This window comes from Pezoporus flaviventris, unplaced genomic scaffold, assembly GCF_033815535.1.
Source record: "Pezoporus flaviventris isolate CSIRO_AGI_PZ_B2104156 unplaced genomic scaffold, CSIRO_AGI_Pfla_v1 ptg000007l, whole genome shotgun sequence".
Taxonomy (NCBI): Eukaryota; Metazoa; Chordata; class Aves; order Psittaciformes; family Psittacidae; genus Pezoporus; species Pezoporus flaviventris.
Window position 1 is genome coordinate 23,231,442 of NW_026892555.1, and position 17,432 is coordinate 23,248,873.

The window sequence follows — 17,432 nt, forward strand, 5'->3', positions numbered from 1 at the left end:
CCTGTTGAAAGCCAAACAGTGATTGCAAGGGCACCCTGGCAGAAAACATCATCCAAAAATGAAAAGAAGAAACAACAACTCATCACTATCAGAATATTAACTCAAAATACGAAAGGGGAAGAGAAAGATTGGAAAAAACGCAATGAAATGCTGTGCTTAGTTGCAAAAAACCTCAAGTGCCTGTGGAAAGTTATTAATCTTGGTTTAAAAGGGCATTTAGGGTGATTGTAACATCTCAGTTAACATCTCTCAAAACCTTCTGTGAATAAACGTTTGGGTGTGTTACAGACTACAAAAGCAAGGGCTTTAGAATTAATTAATCTTGCTGTACTGAAAGGTGAAATATATTAAAAACTCAAGAAAGATTGAAATGAAAGTGACTTAAACCTGCTACATTTAGTGGTTAAGTATTGTTTTTAGAACGACATGCAGAAAGTGACAAACATTTCATTTGAAAAGTTTTGATTTAATCTACAAAGTCATTACTGAGATATTGTAACAAAACAAAAAAAACATTTTATGTGCTTAAGGATTATACTCTTTTTTTTCCCCGAATGTTTTCTGGCAAACAGGGAACGCGACACTTACCTGTACATGACAAAAGCATGCCTTACTTCCCAACAGCAACTGGGAATTCCATTCTCCTTTCATCTAATTCCATCTTGCAAACTGATCTGCATTGCAAAGGTATTCCAACGAACATAGAGCAACCACGAGCAGGTCTGTGCTGGCTCTACCCATGCTCCGAACTAGCTCAGTGTCAGCTAACTCCAGCTAAAAGCCTAGTATGTTAGTACAAAGCTGCCAGCTACCACTCTTCTGGCACAGTGGTGCAGCTGAAGGAGTATGTTAACCCCTGCTGAGAGCATCCCTCCCTGCTTTTCAGATCATAGCTTGTTTGCAACCAGACAACTTAAAGCACATGCAGTAAGCATAAATCTGCCCATAATGACTAAGCAGACAGATCGACTCAGCTAGCGTTGCTTCAGCAGTACAAACATGATACAAGCCAGACTTCGAGTGTGTTAAAATAAAAATGGTTGACAACTAAAACCTACATTTACATCAACCACAGTTTTAACAAATGGCATATGTCACACTGTCTCTTTCACTGCCATCGACAGCAACTCAGTCAGCCACAGAACGGCAAAGCCTGTCATGAGTTTGCATTCGTTTTTCCTGTGGGAGGCTGCAAACCCACCCCTCAGGAACTATAGCCAGGGTAAGAGCTGCAGGTTTATATTTTCCCTTTTCCCTGAGATGATACTTTCTTTGGCAGTCAGTTAGTGACCCAGCACTCATCCAGTGCAGGGTACAGGTGGCTGCACATACTGCTTCCTTGCAGCCACTACAGCTGCTGCTCAGCCCTTCAATACCAAGTGTTCATGCACTGACTGTCACAATACTTCCCTCTCACATTTTCTTTTCTAAGAAGGCTTTTTCTCCTGAAATGTCTCCTGTATGGCAAGACAACCAAAGTGGGTGCAATTGCACAGCTTTGCCATTCTGCCGTTCTGCTTGCTTTGGAGATGAGGAACATGTTTTCCCCTCACAGTTGGGTGACTTTAGATCAGCTTTACAAGTCTCCGAGAGAAAAACATCACTTTAAGGAAATTCACATGCTTAAGAATTTTAGAATTGTTCACTCTGATCAACTGATTTCTTTCCAAGAGCTATTAACCAAAAAATGAGCTACAGCAAGCTCTGAACTCTCTTGGTAAGTGGTTAGAGAAAGAAGTCCCTGCAGCCCTTTTATCAGCTTGTGGCTATGCAAAGGAAGCTAAGCTTCTTATCACCACGCAAACTGCACGTGTTCAGACTGAGGACATATACACTGTTGTCTTCAAAAGACACAACTTGGACATGTATATTTTTGCTAAGTCTTCCCTTGGCGCTACCAATTTCTCACACAGTTCACAACAGCCCGCTGAGGTCTCAGCCCATGGTCCTGTTACTACCCCAGTACCTGCCCCTACTTTCAGCTTGAATACTGACAAGGAGCCTGTAAGCGTTATCCCAGTTTTAGGTAGAACACACTTGTGGTATGTATCACATCACAACAGACTACGTCAGATCTCAAGATATGTTTGAAGACATTTAACTGACACCCATAAAACAGGTTAGAGAACAGACTTCTGCTCCTTGTCTGCTGGACTCTGAAGACTGAGACAAGACATTCAGCATCATCCAAGTTCACTCCTTAGTTGTGCAACCACAGTATTTCAAGAGTGACCTTGAAGTTTGTGGCTTAAAATTATTTCCAACAGCTCTGATCTTTCAACAGAATACTATTCCAGCCTCTAGAAATGTCATGTGCGCACTCAGGGTTTATGTGCAAGTGATATGTGGCCACATTAAAAATGACAAACTTGGAATGAGGACTGGAAAGCCATAACCATAAATATCAAAATTCACAATTTCACAATCTTTCCAAAGATTTTTCCTTTAACACTTTGTAAGTCAATTATACAGCATTAATACTTGACAAAACCAGCTGCCCGTTCAAAAAACCTAATTTTTTTATTTTTCTTAACACATTAAGAAAAGAAAAATTAGTTGGAGCTGCTTCCAGGACACTAAAAGATGACCAAGCTGAGTTAAAAGTCAACCCCAAGATTTAAAGGAAACAAGCTATATCAATCCCCAAAGTCACTGTCTGTTAGCTGCCTAGCTGCTCTTGGGTACTACAGGATCCCTCCCTTGGGCACAGCACAGTGGTATTCACTGAAGACCCTCACAACTCCCAGGTTACCTTAAAGCTATCTACACAGACCTCCAGGAAAGCTACCATCCCTGTCTTCCACAGGCAGTGCCCTCTGTGGAAGAGACAGCCCTTCCTCATAGTAAGAACATGAATGTGTAACAAGAACTAGCCACTGGGTCTGTGGCAAGGCTGACACAAAAAGTACTGGCATGGTTCTCACCTTGCAGCAGAGATGTGCCCACAGGAATGGTTTCAGGAATGTTGTCTCTGCTGTAAATGGAGTGCTGGAATTCAGGATAACAGTCGTTTTCATCGGTGATATGGACCATGACCTGAGACAAAAGGACATGCTGTGAGGGGATTTTAGTTTATACACTTACGAAAATGGTCACCTCACTCTGGACACTGCCTGTGCAGTCATTGCTTTTGCTGCTGTCCCATCCTTACACCTCTGATGCTAAACTTTTTCTCATACTGCTCCTGTAACACAGAGAAGTGTTATCTCCTCCCCTTCCAAGCAGATGGGAGACAAAGCCAAAGAGGAATAACAATAGGTATTTCGCAGAGCCTAGATCTGACCCCAGCTCAGAGCCCAGCCTTCTGCCTGTACCATAAGGCCAGCCTTCTCCCAAGCATCTTCACTAGTTTTCCTAGGCTGCGTCCTTCTGATGAGTAATGAACATTGCAGAGGTAGTGGGTAGGAAGTGAAGGGATCCACGTACCTCAGTCACGCTGCTGAGGGAGCTCTCAACTTCCATGGCTTTCAGTAAGAGGTGATAGAGGTGGTGCTCACTCTCATAATCCACAGGATGGGTCAGGCTAAGCTCTCCACTCTCCTGCCTCACGCTGAAGAGCCCGCTGGGGTTCGTCAGCAGAGTGTATGAAAGAGGCTGGCTCTGGAAAGAAACAGCCTCAACAACTGCTACTCTGTAAAGAATGAGAGAATAACTCTTTGCTTCAAAACAACAACAATGAAGGTGTCTCCTGAGCTGTCCCCCAAGGATGAGGAAAGCCGAATTGCTCACTCTCTGTCAGTGTTGGTCTCAGCTTTGTATTTGGACTGAGAATCCCTGGCTACAGGGAGCCCACCCTCTCTCACCACCTACCTTCTCTCACCAACTGATCCCCTGACTTAGCAGGGCTCGGATAACAACCCATTTCAACCCCCGTTAACAAGAAGACATCTTTTTCTTCCCTATTGTACCCTTCCAAATACTTGGCAGCAGTTACTCGTTTAGCTTCAGTTTCGGAGATAACTGAGCTGCTATACTTGATTTTTTTTTTTCAAGCTGCGTATTCAGAAAAGGAACAGGTTTGGAGATGGATGGGAAACCCAAAAAGCACAGAGCCTTTCCAGATCCTGCTGTCCACCTTGGCAGCACATGAAATGAACGTTTTGAAGCTCCGTCTCACACCAGTCTAGGACAACACTTTAAGCCTATCTCAGTGAAAGATCCAAGGAAGGAAAAAAGTCTCCCTCCTTCTCCTCATTCAGTCTCTTTTAAGGAGTAAGTGGCACATCTCCAGCAATTTTTTCCTACTTCACTGGCCTATTTTGAGGTTTCCTGCTTCTTAAAGGCACTGCTCCACCTGCTACTTGGTGCCTTAAAAGCCCATGCTGCTCACAAGCAACTGAACAGTGACAGTAAAACCTGAGCCAGCTCAGCAGCATCTCCCTGCTGTGTGCTGTGGCTTGGCTAAGCTACTCTTCATGCAACAGAATAGCTCCTTGGAGATTTAGCTGTATCTATTTGCACTTCACACTAGCGTTGTTATCTCAAGAGCCTGGCAATGACCCGCCTTTCTGAATATTTAAATGCAAGTCAAACAGGATACAAACAACTCCAAATCTGGTTAATGAAAAGACAGCATTTTTCAAGCACTCATTTATAGCTGAAGTGCTCCAGGAGATGCACAGACAAGGGTTTTGGCTGGTTTCATTCATGTTGCAATGCAATAAAACCCCAAAAGCATTAAAGAAATAATCTTAGTAGAACTGCACATCCCAGACTACACCATGCGTCACACTGGAGACTCTCAAGCACCAGAAAAGGCATAATTTCTTTTAGAAAACATGTTGTTTTTAAAGTGTAACAGCAAACGCATATGCATAGCCCTGAGAAGCAACACCACAAAAAATCACTTTATTGTGCTCTGTGAGGGTCCTCTCAGCCTGCAGGGAGGGAGCTCACTCAACAGAGTAGAACTTACTTTTCTCCTGCTGGAGTATTTTCAGGGACAAACACACTGTAAGACATGTTAGTGAACTGCGGAGGTCGGGAGCCCGCCAGGATGGAAATGGAAGCATAGGGGCTTTTGTTGCCATACTCATCGGTGGCTTCCACAGTAACCACATACTCCTTGTTCCATGTCAAAGGCAAGCCAGTCGTCATGATGATTCCAGTATTCTTATCTACTCGGAATCGCTCTTCACCACCTATCAATACATACACAAAGCTGGTCTGAAAAATGCCACACAGCAAGAATGTTTGCATCTCCACCATAAGCTATTTTCCAGTCATCTACCTATGTCTTTGCATGCACTCTTTTTTCCTCCCCAACTGTGCACCTTGTCTTTCACTCACATCGTGCTCTGTTGACCAGTGAAGTGTAAAAGAAACAAGGATGGGTGAAAAATGGAGCTTTAAGCTAACAGTAAGGCTGCAATCAATTTCAAAATAGAAGTAAAGCAAAGGAAGCGGCAGCAAGGAAGATTCCTATCCACATAACTGCTTTACTTGAAATAGTTCCAGTTTCTACTTGCTATTCCTGCTGTATGTTTAAGGATTCCCCAAGGGAAAAAATCTATCAATGAAATTACAAAATGGGAAATTGTTAAGAAAAATCTGCCACTTAACAGAATGTTATCGTGGTTTTTTTCAGAACAGACCTACCTCCAATGAGTGTGTAAGTTATCCCAGCACTGGTGTTTTCACTGTTACTGTAATATGCGACAAGCTGGTAGATGAGAGTGCCTTTTCGGGCATCTGGATCAACACGTGCCAGGTAGGGGTATGGGAACATGCCCCAGGACAGCAGCTCCTCTTCTGGGGCAAGGAGTGTGACATGGCAGAGGTACCAGTCGTTATCTGCGAAAGATGCACGGATCTCTAGACAGCTTGCTCACAAACTTCAGTTGGGAATGTTTAAGACCTTTTCCATGAGTATCTATAAACAAACTGAATTGCCCATCGTGTTCATCCTATTTCGTACACAAAAAATTCAGTACAGACACAGGCTTTGGCAGCTTACTGTGCTTTAAGTCCAGTTAACAACAAATTAAAAATGCTTTCAATAATATCTTGTAATAAGTTATGCATATTAAATACTATGTCAGTTACATATGGCATAGTTTTAAGTGTGTACTTATCCAGACACAGGTGAAATTTGGCTTTTATATTTTCAACAAATTCAGCATAAATGTTGCCAGTTTAACCAAATCAGATTTAAGGTTTGTTAAAATAGTTCTCTTAAAAATTGGTGGAAGTAGTTAAGAAATCAAAACTCCCTAAAATTCTTCCTGCTCCAACACTCATTTGTTTAGTTTTCTCAAACCACTGGATATTGAAGGAAAGGCAGACATGCTTCCCCCTTTTGCCCCCAACGTTCCATCTGGTTGCATCCTAGACGAGTGAAACACTGTCTTTTGAAATGGAACCCTCCCCAGGCAAAGCTCTGGTCTTTGCTTCTGTAGTAGAGGCAAGAGAAAGGGCAGCTCAGCCAGCAGCTGAAGGGAGAGAGCAAGCCTTGTGTACTGGCAGGGGAAGCACAGCACAAACTGCAGGGCTGTTGAGAGCTACATTGAGAGAAGCATCCACTCAGGTGTACCTATTATCTCATACAGGAAGGGCATTCCCAGGAAGAGGACAGCAGCACATGGACAAAACCAGGACCAAAGGCAAGAAGCATGCTAAAAATTCCAGACAAACCCATTACTAAATAAGACTGCCCACAGACAGAGACATCTGCCAACACACAAGCCATGTATTTACAAGCAGCCTTAACCCGCAGTAAAAACATGTGCTGGAAAAATGTACTGGCAGTAATCATTCCCAGGAGGGAAAAGGCTTCACTGAAGAGCTGTGGGTTTTTTTAAAGAATTTAAAATATTTTAAGACATGCTTTCTTTGGCTGCAGGAAATTCATAGATTACCTGGTTTCTGGTTTCCTAATGCACCAACATTACGTACATGGGAACATTTGTTAAACATGCTCCTCTAAGAATATTTTTATCGGTACTGCTCAGTGTAACGCAAGGCACAACTCTCAGCATGAGCCGGTGGCTCACAAGAGCAGCTGTAGCGGTCAGTATTTTATCCGTTGCCAAGAGGGAGGGCTGAGAAACACACATCATAGTTAACCCAGCTAGGGTTAACTAGTTAACTTAGTTAACCCAGCTAGGGTCAAGTAACAGAATGAAAACCTCTGGACATGCTGCATTTAAATATATTTTTGTTCATTCTTTGGTCTAATTCAGGAAGTTTTAGTTTCTGCAGAGATGAATTGCGCATTCAGCGTTTTTCCCATTTAGTGAAACCTAGAGAATGGTTTAAAAGAATTATAATTATATGACTAATTCGTTAATACTGTCCCATGTAGGTGACCCAAGTGTTAAATACCAGTTAATAACGAGGTACTAATCCTGCTGTAAGTATTGTAAAACCCATCAAATGTTAGCCAGACCAAAGCTTTATGCTTTAAAAAAGACAGATGAGGGAATAAATGTCACTGATTTGAGGACACACCAGGGGAAACATTCTTGGTGTTCAAATTAATGATAATTTTCTGGACTTCTACAAAAACTTCACCTCTCCCTCTCTGAAATGTGCACTGAAATGGAACCATAGAATCATTTAGGTTGGAAAAGACCTTTAAGATCCACTAGTCCAATCACAAACCCAGCACTGCCAATTCCACCACTTAACCATGTCCCTCCTCAAGCAGGGCTGCCTAGAGCTCGTTGCTCAGAACCACGTCCACATGGTTTTTGAATAACTCCATGGAGGGGGACTCCACCACCTCCCTAGGCAGCCTGTGCCAGTGAAGTGAAGTTCTGCAGACTCGAATTCAAGAAAGATGTGGTCCAGCTGGCAAGTGTCCAGAGAAGAGCAAAGAGCACAACCACAAGACATGGCCTCTCAAGAAATGTGGAAAGACCTGGAGATTTTGGGGAGATTGCTAGGGATGTGCTGACAGTGCTAAAAGATGCCACAGGACTGATGTGTGAAGTCAGTCAGCTGTTCCTACCACACAAAGCAAAAAGGAGCAAACTCTCATTCCCAAGGAAAATATTTGTGTTGGGATTCTCCCTCAGGAATTTTTTAATTATAAGGATAATGGAGCACTTGATAGTGTCTGGAGATGGGAGAGAGCATCCATCAATGTGACCTTTAAGACCTGACTAGACAAATACCTGCCAGCAATTACTTGGTTATAGCAAAGCTTGCCTTTAGGCAGGGGCACAGTACCCGCAAGGCTGTTAAATCTTTTCCATCATACATTAATCCCCCTGCCCTTCAGCATTTGCGTTTCATTGATTTCTGGAGCTTACATGTTCATGCGTCACTTGTTTCCAGCAGCTTCAGATCAGATCTTAAAGCAAGTCCAAACTTGCTTGACGTGTTGAACATTGTCTGGACACTAACAGGAGGTCAGTCAAACAGCACGTATTTCCCACATCATTCAGAATATTCAGTACAGACAGTTTTCCATACTGGTGGCTCCTCTTTGCACATACACCAGGCGTGAGAAACTCAAGGATTTTAAGGTGTTACAGACACATGGCAACCAAATACTGTGGAAAATTCTTTCATTCACTTCAAACAAGTCAGTGAAACAAAATGAGTCTTGATAAAGTAGGGTTTTGGGGTTTTTTTGCCAGGATGCATTGTTTTGTCAACGGTCGTAACTGCAAAGGCATTAACAGATCAAGGCTCTGAAATCAATAGTGTTTTATTTTGTTCCACTGACTCAACCGCAGCATCCTATTAAATCAAAATGCAACATCACCCGGTGGTGTTGCTGCTCACCCATTTTGTCAATACAAATCATGCACTATAGCCTGTGGAACAAGACTATCAACAGGATAAAGCATCTGGCCTCTGCATCACACACCGGAAAGAGTTCATCCCTCCTGGGAGAAGTGTGGGGCAAGGAGGAGCTCTCATAGCACAGGTGCCCCCTCCAAAATTAAAGCATTAATTTATTAATTTCTTTTTTCCGAGTCTCTTAAGAGAAGTTGCATGGGGGCAGCTCTACCACAGCTAGTGTGTTGCCATGAACCGATGGGTCAGCTCCACCCCAAGCACTGACGAGAGATTGTGAAGGTGAAGTTTCCGTCAACAGCTTTGGTCTCCCACAAATACTCCCAAAGTTGGATACAATGCTCAGCGGTATCATTTCCCCTTGTAACATGCTAGCACGCTGACTGGACACATGTTGGACTAGGCAGAGAGGGCCATGTCTTCAAGGCAAGGCAATGTCCTTACCATCACAGTTAGCTCTGTTTACTCCCTTAAAAGCCCACAAGCCACTACATTAGCTTGTGGATGAACAGCCCACAGCCACAGAAAAGCTGGGCAATGTGACTGTACCAACTGCCTAAAGCTATGTCAGTGGGTTTCAGTTTGGTTAACCACAACCAGCAAGCTTGACAGACCAGCCTGCAGAGATCACTTTGCATTATTTTCATGGCATATTTCTTAATACACACCAGCACTTGGATGCGTTTTCTAAACATACACCGATTCTCCAATTTTAGGAGACAAGGTCCTCCTTACCTCAAAACTACCTGCAGGCTTACCCAGTGGGACAATTGGAGTTAACAGGCAACTAACTGAAGGTGCTACTGCAGGCACTGGTGGCGAAGCCACCTCAGCCAATTTTCCACTTTCTGTGTGAATGCAAAGCTACAGCTGGTACTTCCATCACACTGGGTATCTGAGACACCCATGGCATTTGTTGTGCAGCAAAGACATCTCCACGGGCAGGTGTCCATTCCATTCATCACAAGAAACAGCTTTGGGCAGATACAGAAACAGAACTCCAAAATCCATCATAACTTTACTGCAGCTGCATCACCCTGCCCTAGCCTTAAAAGCCTGGCTGTGGTGTCATCCTCTGGATTTAGAAATGTTTCATTTCTTCTGTACGTATCCAGAGGAAGGCTGGGAAGCACGCTCAGACCTGTGGTTACAGAAGTAGTGTTGTTTGCCTCAACCGTTAAAAGGAAAGTGCAGCTAAGACACAGCTACAGCCTTGGCATTTAAAAGTTGATTCTCTTCACAGGTCACATAGCTTTTACTGTTGATAGGAAGGAGAGCTTTTTTGAGTTTGTTTCCACCCCCCACCCCCCAACTTCCATCTTCCCCTCTCTGGTCTGTATTTCAGAAGGCAGCTAAAGCATATGGAGAAAATAGATGTTTGTGTGGTACAGCACACCCCAGTAACAGAAACAAGGCTGCACTTCACTCACAGAAGTGAAACTGCCTGCAAGGTTCCTTGTCTGCCAACAAAAAAAGAGGCTCAAACTGTACAGTCACAAATTCTAAGGGGAATCCTAAAAATTTTCTTAAGGAAAACATAATGAAATTAATTAAAATCAAGGGTAGCATCATTAAGGAAATCCAAGAACACAACATCCTTTGAAGAGCCACGTTCTCAATTCCTACCTCTGCCTTCCTGTTGTCTCACACAATACAGCACCTCCTTATCCCCATTAAAATGGCACTTATTAAGTTTAAAGTAGTTTGTGTTGGGCATATATATATATATATTGTGTTTGTTTACTCAGGCAACATCTCAATATATAGAGCAATGGGTGTGACTGCTCAAACAAGGAAACACTAATGCCTGCACTGAAACATGCTGAGAAGCCATTCACCAGTGTTATAATTTAAATAGCTTCTTATGTACCTTACTGAGAATACTTGTAACATAAACTTTACATTTTCCTCTTCAGTTTTTAAGCATTTTGTTAGTTTCCCACCTACAGCCTTTATCAGACATTCTCACTTCTTTATTGCCTCTGGGTCACTAACTATATATTTTTACACCTTTTTTTGTTCCAGTAAGATTCTTTCAAAAGCACACAGACAGGGGAACACTATAACCTTCATCCTGGAGCTTGCTGTTTTGTCTGCTGAACCCAGGACAAGATCCCTGTCCATTAAAATGATTTCACAGTTTAAGCGAAGCAAGCTTTTTCTCTGTCAGCACCTGAATTAGAAGGCATAGCCATGGTACCCACACATGGTTTTAATCAAGCTGGTATCAGGAGGGGCAAAAAGGCACAGTTTGTAGCGTGACCTCCAAATCTGATTGCCAGCTCAGATTTATTATTTCTGAAGTTGGATTTATTTTGCTCTAAAAATGTTGGGGGGGTGCCAGGAAGCAATGGGCTCCACAAAAAATATCTAAGCTATATCTTGATTTGAAATCATAGCAAACAACATATATGAGTTACTTGTTAGGTGGATTGAAAGGTTTTCCATCCTCGGTAGGTATCCTGTTGGAAGTGTCTTAAGAAGGTGCAAGGACTCAAACCGTGTAACCTTTTTGTGTGCAGTCTGGATTGCATTTTCAGGAATTTCAAGACTTGGCAGATGCCTCTTTAAAATGCAGTTTGTTTCCAGTGAATCATAAGGGTTCAATACTGATCATATTCCACCAGAAGACACTACAGCCGAGGAACAGTGTTATGCTACAGCTGCCTCAGTCAGATTTAAGATCTTTCTCCTTGGAATTCAGTTACAGTGGTAAGTAGCTGTTATCCTACCTGAAAGAGAACAAGGGATGAGAGATCCCTCTCACTTCCAAAGCACGAAAATACTAAACAGCCTTGCAACCATTTTATTCATTTAAGTCAAAGTAACTGCTGGAGTTTACCTCACTGTGACAGCTTGAGGTATCCCATATTTAAGGGTTGCTGGCCTCAAGCTTACTCTTCAGAGCACTGCAAACATGTAGGAGGAGAAGCGATTTGTATTGCTGTGCATTATTGAGTCTCTCTTGTTGCTAAAGAAAAATAACCTTTGTAGATCATGGAATGACTTCCTACTATGGATGTTTTCAGTTTGATAGCGTGTGGGCTGTATCTGCAGTGTTGGTGTGTGCAGGACCATGGAAACCACCGAGCAGGTCTCACTATTCCAAGCCAACACAGTGTGTGCTGTATAAGCCCTTAGTGGCAGGCTTTTAAGATTTAAAAAATAAAATAAAATAAAAAAAAACAGAGCTGAAAGTCTGCTTGAATCAAAGACCAGAGGTAAGAAATTGTGTTCCTTCACTTTCTGAAACATGGTAGATGAAGATCTAAATGTAAAGCTCCTACAGTGTGCACCAATATGTATTGCCAGCACCAGAAAGGACTGTTCTGAGTCCTGCAACTGTACATGTCCCACCCTGTGTAAGTCAGTAACAAGCATGAGAACCTACATAGGTGCTTGTAGGCAGGCTTGGAAGGGAAAGGGAGCTACAGCCTTTCAACCCTTCCCCACCACCCCCAGCCCTTCCATGCTCAAACTCATGCTGTTCTGATGGTGTGGTCAGTGTTTCCAGAATGTTAAATGTCCCAAAAATGAAATTTGGATGAGAAAATGGCAGGTGTGTGATCTTATCTTTGTACAAGATTCTCGTCTGAGCTCCAGGTACCAATCCCAAGACTAATGCAGAGCACAGAACAGCAAAGCTTTCAGACATGGAGGCAATCTGCCAGATTTCTAAGGAAGATGTTAACTGCTCTCTGTAGGGAAACAAGACAGCAGAAGTTGTTCAAACCTCTTTGCTGTGCACTGTCAATAAACCAAGTATATTCAGTGGGAGAAGAACTGAATATTCATAATGCCAGCTAGTGTCCCCACAGAACAGGCACAGCCCCATACACATCACTGCTAAGAGTACTACTCAGCAACAGGTAAGATTCATGAGGTTGTCATATCCTACACTCAGTTTATTTCATTATTTCAACCATGTACATGAATACCTTGTCTTCTTAGGACTACTGCTGCAAGAAACAGTGCTCTAAGTTACTATCCGACCTCCTTTTATATATATATATATTTAATTTGAAGTGCCACAAAAGCTTTGCTTTTCTTGAAAAATAACGAGAAAAAGAAGACACACACATCACTGGAGAAGCAGCGTCTGTGAAACCTCCAAGTCCATTCACAACTTACATAAGAGATGGCAATTAATAAGGGTCTAATAGTTGGGGTTTTTTTCAGTTAATGAGAAAATTAAGTTTGGCACATGTTCCACGATATTGATTACTATGTGCCCCACTGTTAATTATATTTAGTAAGAGGCATGATGGGAAATGAGGAGCAGACTAAAGTTAATTCTGTTTGGGTTTAGGCAGTACACTGGTTTTCTTCAGCTAAAAAAATGGATGCTCAAAGCTTCCCACCATTTCATCATCTTCCTGTAAAGTAAGCAGCCAGAAAAAGATCCCAAGTTCATTACTGTACAAAGTTATGAGGTAGTTTTGATTTTCAAAGTAGTTTAAAGGAGTGTCTAAATGACCTTGTCCCACTTGATCATCGAATTCCTTTCTCCCTGAGGCTCATCTCTTGTCAATACATTGTCAGCATAGGCAGTGGTAAACACATGCTATACAGCACCAGACTGGAGAGGACAACACGACTGATCATCTGTACAACACTGCTCACAAGGTTATTTGCTTTTATTATAAATAAGCGAGATGGTCAAGCAACACATTACCTTTCCATCTTCATCTTTACCTTGAATGAGAAGTTCTACTTTCAACCTCAGGTGAGGGGTTTAAAGTCGGTACCTAGAAATACTGTGTGGTGGTTTTATTATGTTTAATGTTTCTCACTTGTACAACACAGCCCATTCCTGAAAGAATATGTTTCTCAGCAGGCAGTTCTGGGATTATCAGACTGCACACGGCGCACAGCAACAAAGATCACAGCCCCCAGCACGCTTCCACACATTTTCTTTCCTCCCAGCTTTGTTTCACATTTCCTGAGCATCAGACTGTAAAAGCCATCTACAGGAACCCATAAACATTCCCTCCGTAGTGAAGGTGTAAACATATAAGAAAAAAATCAAAGAAACCCCAAGAAGAAGCATGATAACCAGTACCATTGTCAGAGACCTGAGCTGCAGTTACAAACACAATAAAACTGCTCTGAGTAAGATACAAGTAACAAATGGAAAGGTTGGCACTTCTAGCTGTAAAGCACTTCAGGCTTAACACGGTGTAAGAAGTTTAACAAATCTAGCCATTCTCTTGGCTGTGTCACTAGGAGAACCACATTTGGTACACAAGCTGTTGTAGAATTGAGGCTTTACATCAACCATACACCAACTCCTAGGAGTCCAGATTCACATAGTTTTTAGGTTTTGTTTGTTAAGCTCATTGACATCTCTTTTGCAACCTCTTCTTTTCCTTCCTGTGCACAGCTTTGCCAATGCTGTATCTGACCTCCAGCATTACTCCAGTCGCAGAGGGGTGTCCAAGCACCATGGGCTGTCTCTGAAGACCTGTAAGCGCCCACTCCTAGGGCAGTGGCACTTCTCCCTGACCATGGCCTTGGAGGACCACGGTAAACAGAAGAGGCTCTCTGGTAACTCCCCCTGCGATAAGACAAGCTGTCTGTTGTGCTGTATCTCCTTCTTCTACAAATTTTAACTGCTTCTTAACTCATGAGCAAATTCCCCTGGTCCTTCAAACCTGCTGCGACAAGAATTCTTACAAGATAACATACCTAAAGTACCATTACCCACGTTTTCACCTGCTCCTCTGAAGTCAGGAGGCGGAATAGCAGCAGGTGGGACCGGAGAAGAGCCGGCACACCCCCACGCCGCCCAGGCCAGCCTGGGGGCAGCCCCCGCAGCAGCCGCGGCTCCCCACATCCCACCGCTGCCGCACCTCCTCGGGTGACAAGAGGCACGGCCATGCCCGCTCAGCGTCCCCCCTTCCGAGGGGGGATCCTCCTTCCCCACCCGTTTTCATCCAGGGGAGATGCGGTCCCATCCCCGCCGCCCCGCTCTCCCCGTCCGGTTTCCCTACCTCTTCCGCCGTCGCCGCCGCGGTGCACCTTGACGAGCACCTCCGCCCGGCCTCCGGCTCGCAGCTCCCGCCGCAGGTAGAGCCGCCCCGACGTCCTGTCGACCGCCACGGGTGTTGCGCCGGGCGAAGCCAGCTCGAACCAGCCGCCCACCGCCCGGTCACGGCTCCGCGGGACGGTGAAGACGGCGTCGCCCACCCGCGCCCCGGGGGGCAGCCGGGCCGTGTAGCGCCGAGAGCCGGGTCCTGGCGGCCGCTCGGGTAGCGGCAGCGAACGCGCCCACCGCCGCTTCCCGCCGCCGCCGCCCTCCGGCCGCCGGCCGCGCACGGCGAGGCGCAGGCACCGCGCGGGGCTGCGCAGCGGCCGCGGCCGGCCGTGGTCGTGAGCCGCGACGCAAAGGCGCAGGCGGCGCAGCCCCAGCAGCGAGCCCACGGTCAGCACCTGCCCGCTGCGGGGCACCACGAAGAGCAGGGGGCTGCCGGCGCCCGGCGGCCAGGGCCCGTACGTGAGACGCGCGTTGGAGCCCTCGTCGCCGTCGGAGGCGCGGAGCCGGGCCACCTCCGTGCCCAGCGGGGCCAGCTCCTCCACCTCCCGCTGCCGCGCCGGGGGCAGGCGCGGCCGCTGGTCGTTTCGGTCTAGGATCCGGACCCGCAGCAGCGCCTGCCGCGGGCACCGTCCCGCCCGCCGGCGCAGCCGGAGCCCGTACTCGGGCTGCGCCTCCCGGTCGAGGCACTCGGCCGTGCGGAGCAGCAGCAGCCCCCGCCCGCCGCCCGCCCGACGCTGCAGGAAGAAGCGGAAGGCGCCGCCGCCCTCCAGTGCCCACTCCCCGGCGGGCTCCCCAGGGCCCAGCAGCCGCCGCAGCGGCACCCGCAAGCCCCGCACCCGCGTTCCTGCCGGGCTGTTCTCGGGCACCTGCCCGGAGAAGCGGAGCAGCCGGGGAGCGCAGGCGCGCCCCAGCCCCGCCGCCCCGCACAGCAGCGGGAGCACCAGCAGCAGCCGCAGGACCGGGAGCCGCCAGCGGTCGTCCCGGCCCATCCCGCAGAACAGCGCGGAGCTGTGCGGAGCGGAGCGGAGCACCCCACGGAGCGCACTGAGCCGCGGTCCCGCCGCACACACATGTGAACCCGTCCCGCCCCATGGCCGGGCAGAGCCATAGGCGGGGACAGGGAGGGACCACCCCGCTCGTGGCGCGGTGCATGGCAATCCCGGGGGAAAGCCCATCCGCTCCATTCCAGAGTTTGCTTTTTCTATTTGTTGGGAATGGAGCTGTTCAACATCTTTGTCAGGGGCACGGGCAGTGGGATTGAGTGTGCCCTGAGCACGTTTGCAGATGACACCAAACTGTGTGGATCGGTTGGTACGCTGGCTGGAAGGGATGCCATCTAGAGGGACCTTGACAGGTTGGAGAGGCGAGCCAACGCCAACCTCATGAAGTACAACAATGCAAAGTGCAAGGTCCCGCGTGTGGGTCGGGGCAATCCCAAGCACAAACACGGCCTAGGGTGGAAAACGGATTGATAGCAGCCCTGAGAAGGACTTCGACGTGTTGGTTGGGGAGAAGCTCAGCATGAGCCAGCAGTGTGCGCCTGCAGCCCAGAAAGCCAACTGTATCCTCCCAGTCAAAAGAAAGATGGCCAACAGTGATTCTCCCACTCTACTTTGTTCTAGTGAGAACCCATCTGCAGTACGGCAGCCAGCTCTGCGGCACAAACGCAAGAGGAACATGGACCTGCTTGAGCAGGCCCAGAGGAAGACTATGCAGATAATCAGAGGGTTGGAGCGCATCTACTGTGAAGACAGGCTGCAAGTTGGGCTTGTTCAGCCTGGAGAAGAGAAAGCTCCAGGGAGACCTTTGAGTAGCCTTCCACTGTGTAAAGAGGCTGACAAGAAATCTGGAGAGCTACCTTTTACAAAGATAGTGATAGGACAAGAGGGAATGGCTTTAACTGAAAGTGGGTAGATTTAAAGTAGATTTAAATTAGACATTAGGAAGATGTTCTTTACTATGAGGGTGGTGAGGCACTGGCACAGGTGGTTGCCCGGAGAAGCTGTGGCTGCCCCATCCCTGGAAGTGTTCAAGGCCAGGTCAAACAGGGCTTGGAGCAGCCTGGTCTAGTGGAAGGTGTTCCTGCCCATGGCAGGGGGTTGGAACTGTATGAGCTTTAAGGTCCCTTCCAACTCAAACCATCCTGTGATTCTGCTATTCCCCTGCTGGCCAGACACTCTCTTCTGCTCTTCCTCAAGAGAGGCAGCCACAGGAGCAGGAGCTGTGCACTCTGGTATGGGGGACTCCAAGGAACAAGGGCGACCTCCTGCTCTCCTGAGCACAGATGAAAGCCCCCAGCCAAGCTACAAGAGCAACCAGTAACTGAAACAGCAGAAAAGCCACTATTGCAGAAAGCAGAGAGAGCCTTGTGATACTTGAATCATGGAGAAATAGTTGTAACCCAGCAGACACATTTTTCTGATGGGAGCTGGGCTTGTCATAGAAGCGTGGCCTCTCTGGAGCGCATATGCAGGCTCCTGCTCCTTCAGGGAAGATGCAGTTTTGGCAGAAGGGGGAAGAACAAAATGTCCCAATATGCAACATGAAATAACACCAGCTGTCACATTTAAAATTGCAGTCTTTGGGTGAAATTGTTTTGGAAATAGAATAGTGTGTGCTGTTCTGGACAGCATTACTTAAATGGCCC

The 17,432-nt window shown here is 46.2% G+C and overlaps 1 protein-coding gene across 1 annotated transcript in view; it reads right to left on the bottom strand.

Moving 5' to 3' along the window:
* Positions 1–5,793, bottom strand: part of LOC133266647 (neural-cadherin-like) — a 38,945-nt gene extending 33,152 nt beyond the window's left edge. The window contains exons 1-4 of the mRNA XM_061448078.1: positions 5,599–5,793; positions 4,916–5,141; positions 3,427–3,631; positions 2,925–3,036 (exon numbers count right to left, since the gene is read on the bottom strand). Coding sequence (XP_061304062.1) covers positions 2,925–3,036; positions 3,427–3,631; positions 4,916–5,141; positions 5,599–5,728 — 673 coding nt within the window. The 5' untranslated portion in view covers positions 5,729–5,793. The remainder of the gene's footprint in view (positions 1–2,924; positions 3,037–3,426; positions 3,632–4,915; positions 5,142–5,598) is intronic.
* Positions 5,794–17,432: the final 11,639 nt, after the last annotated feature.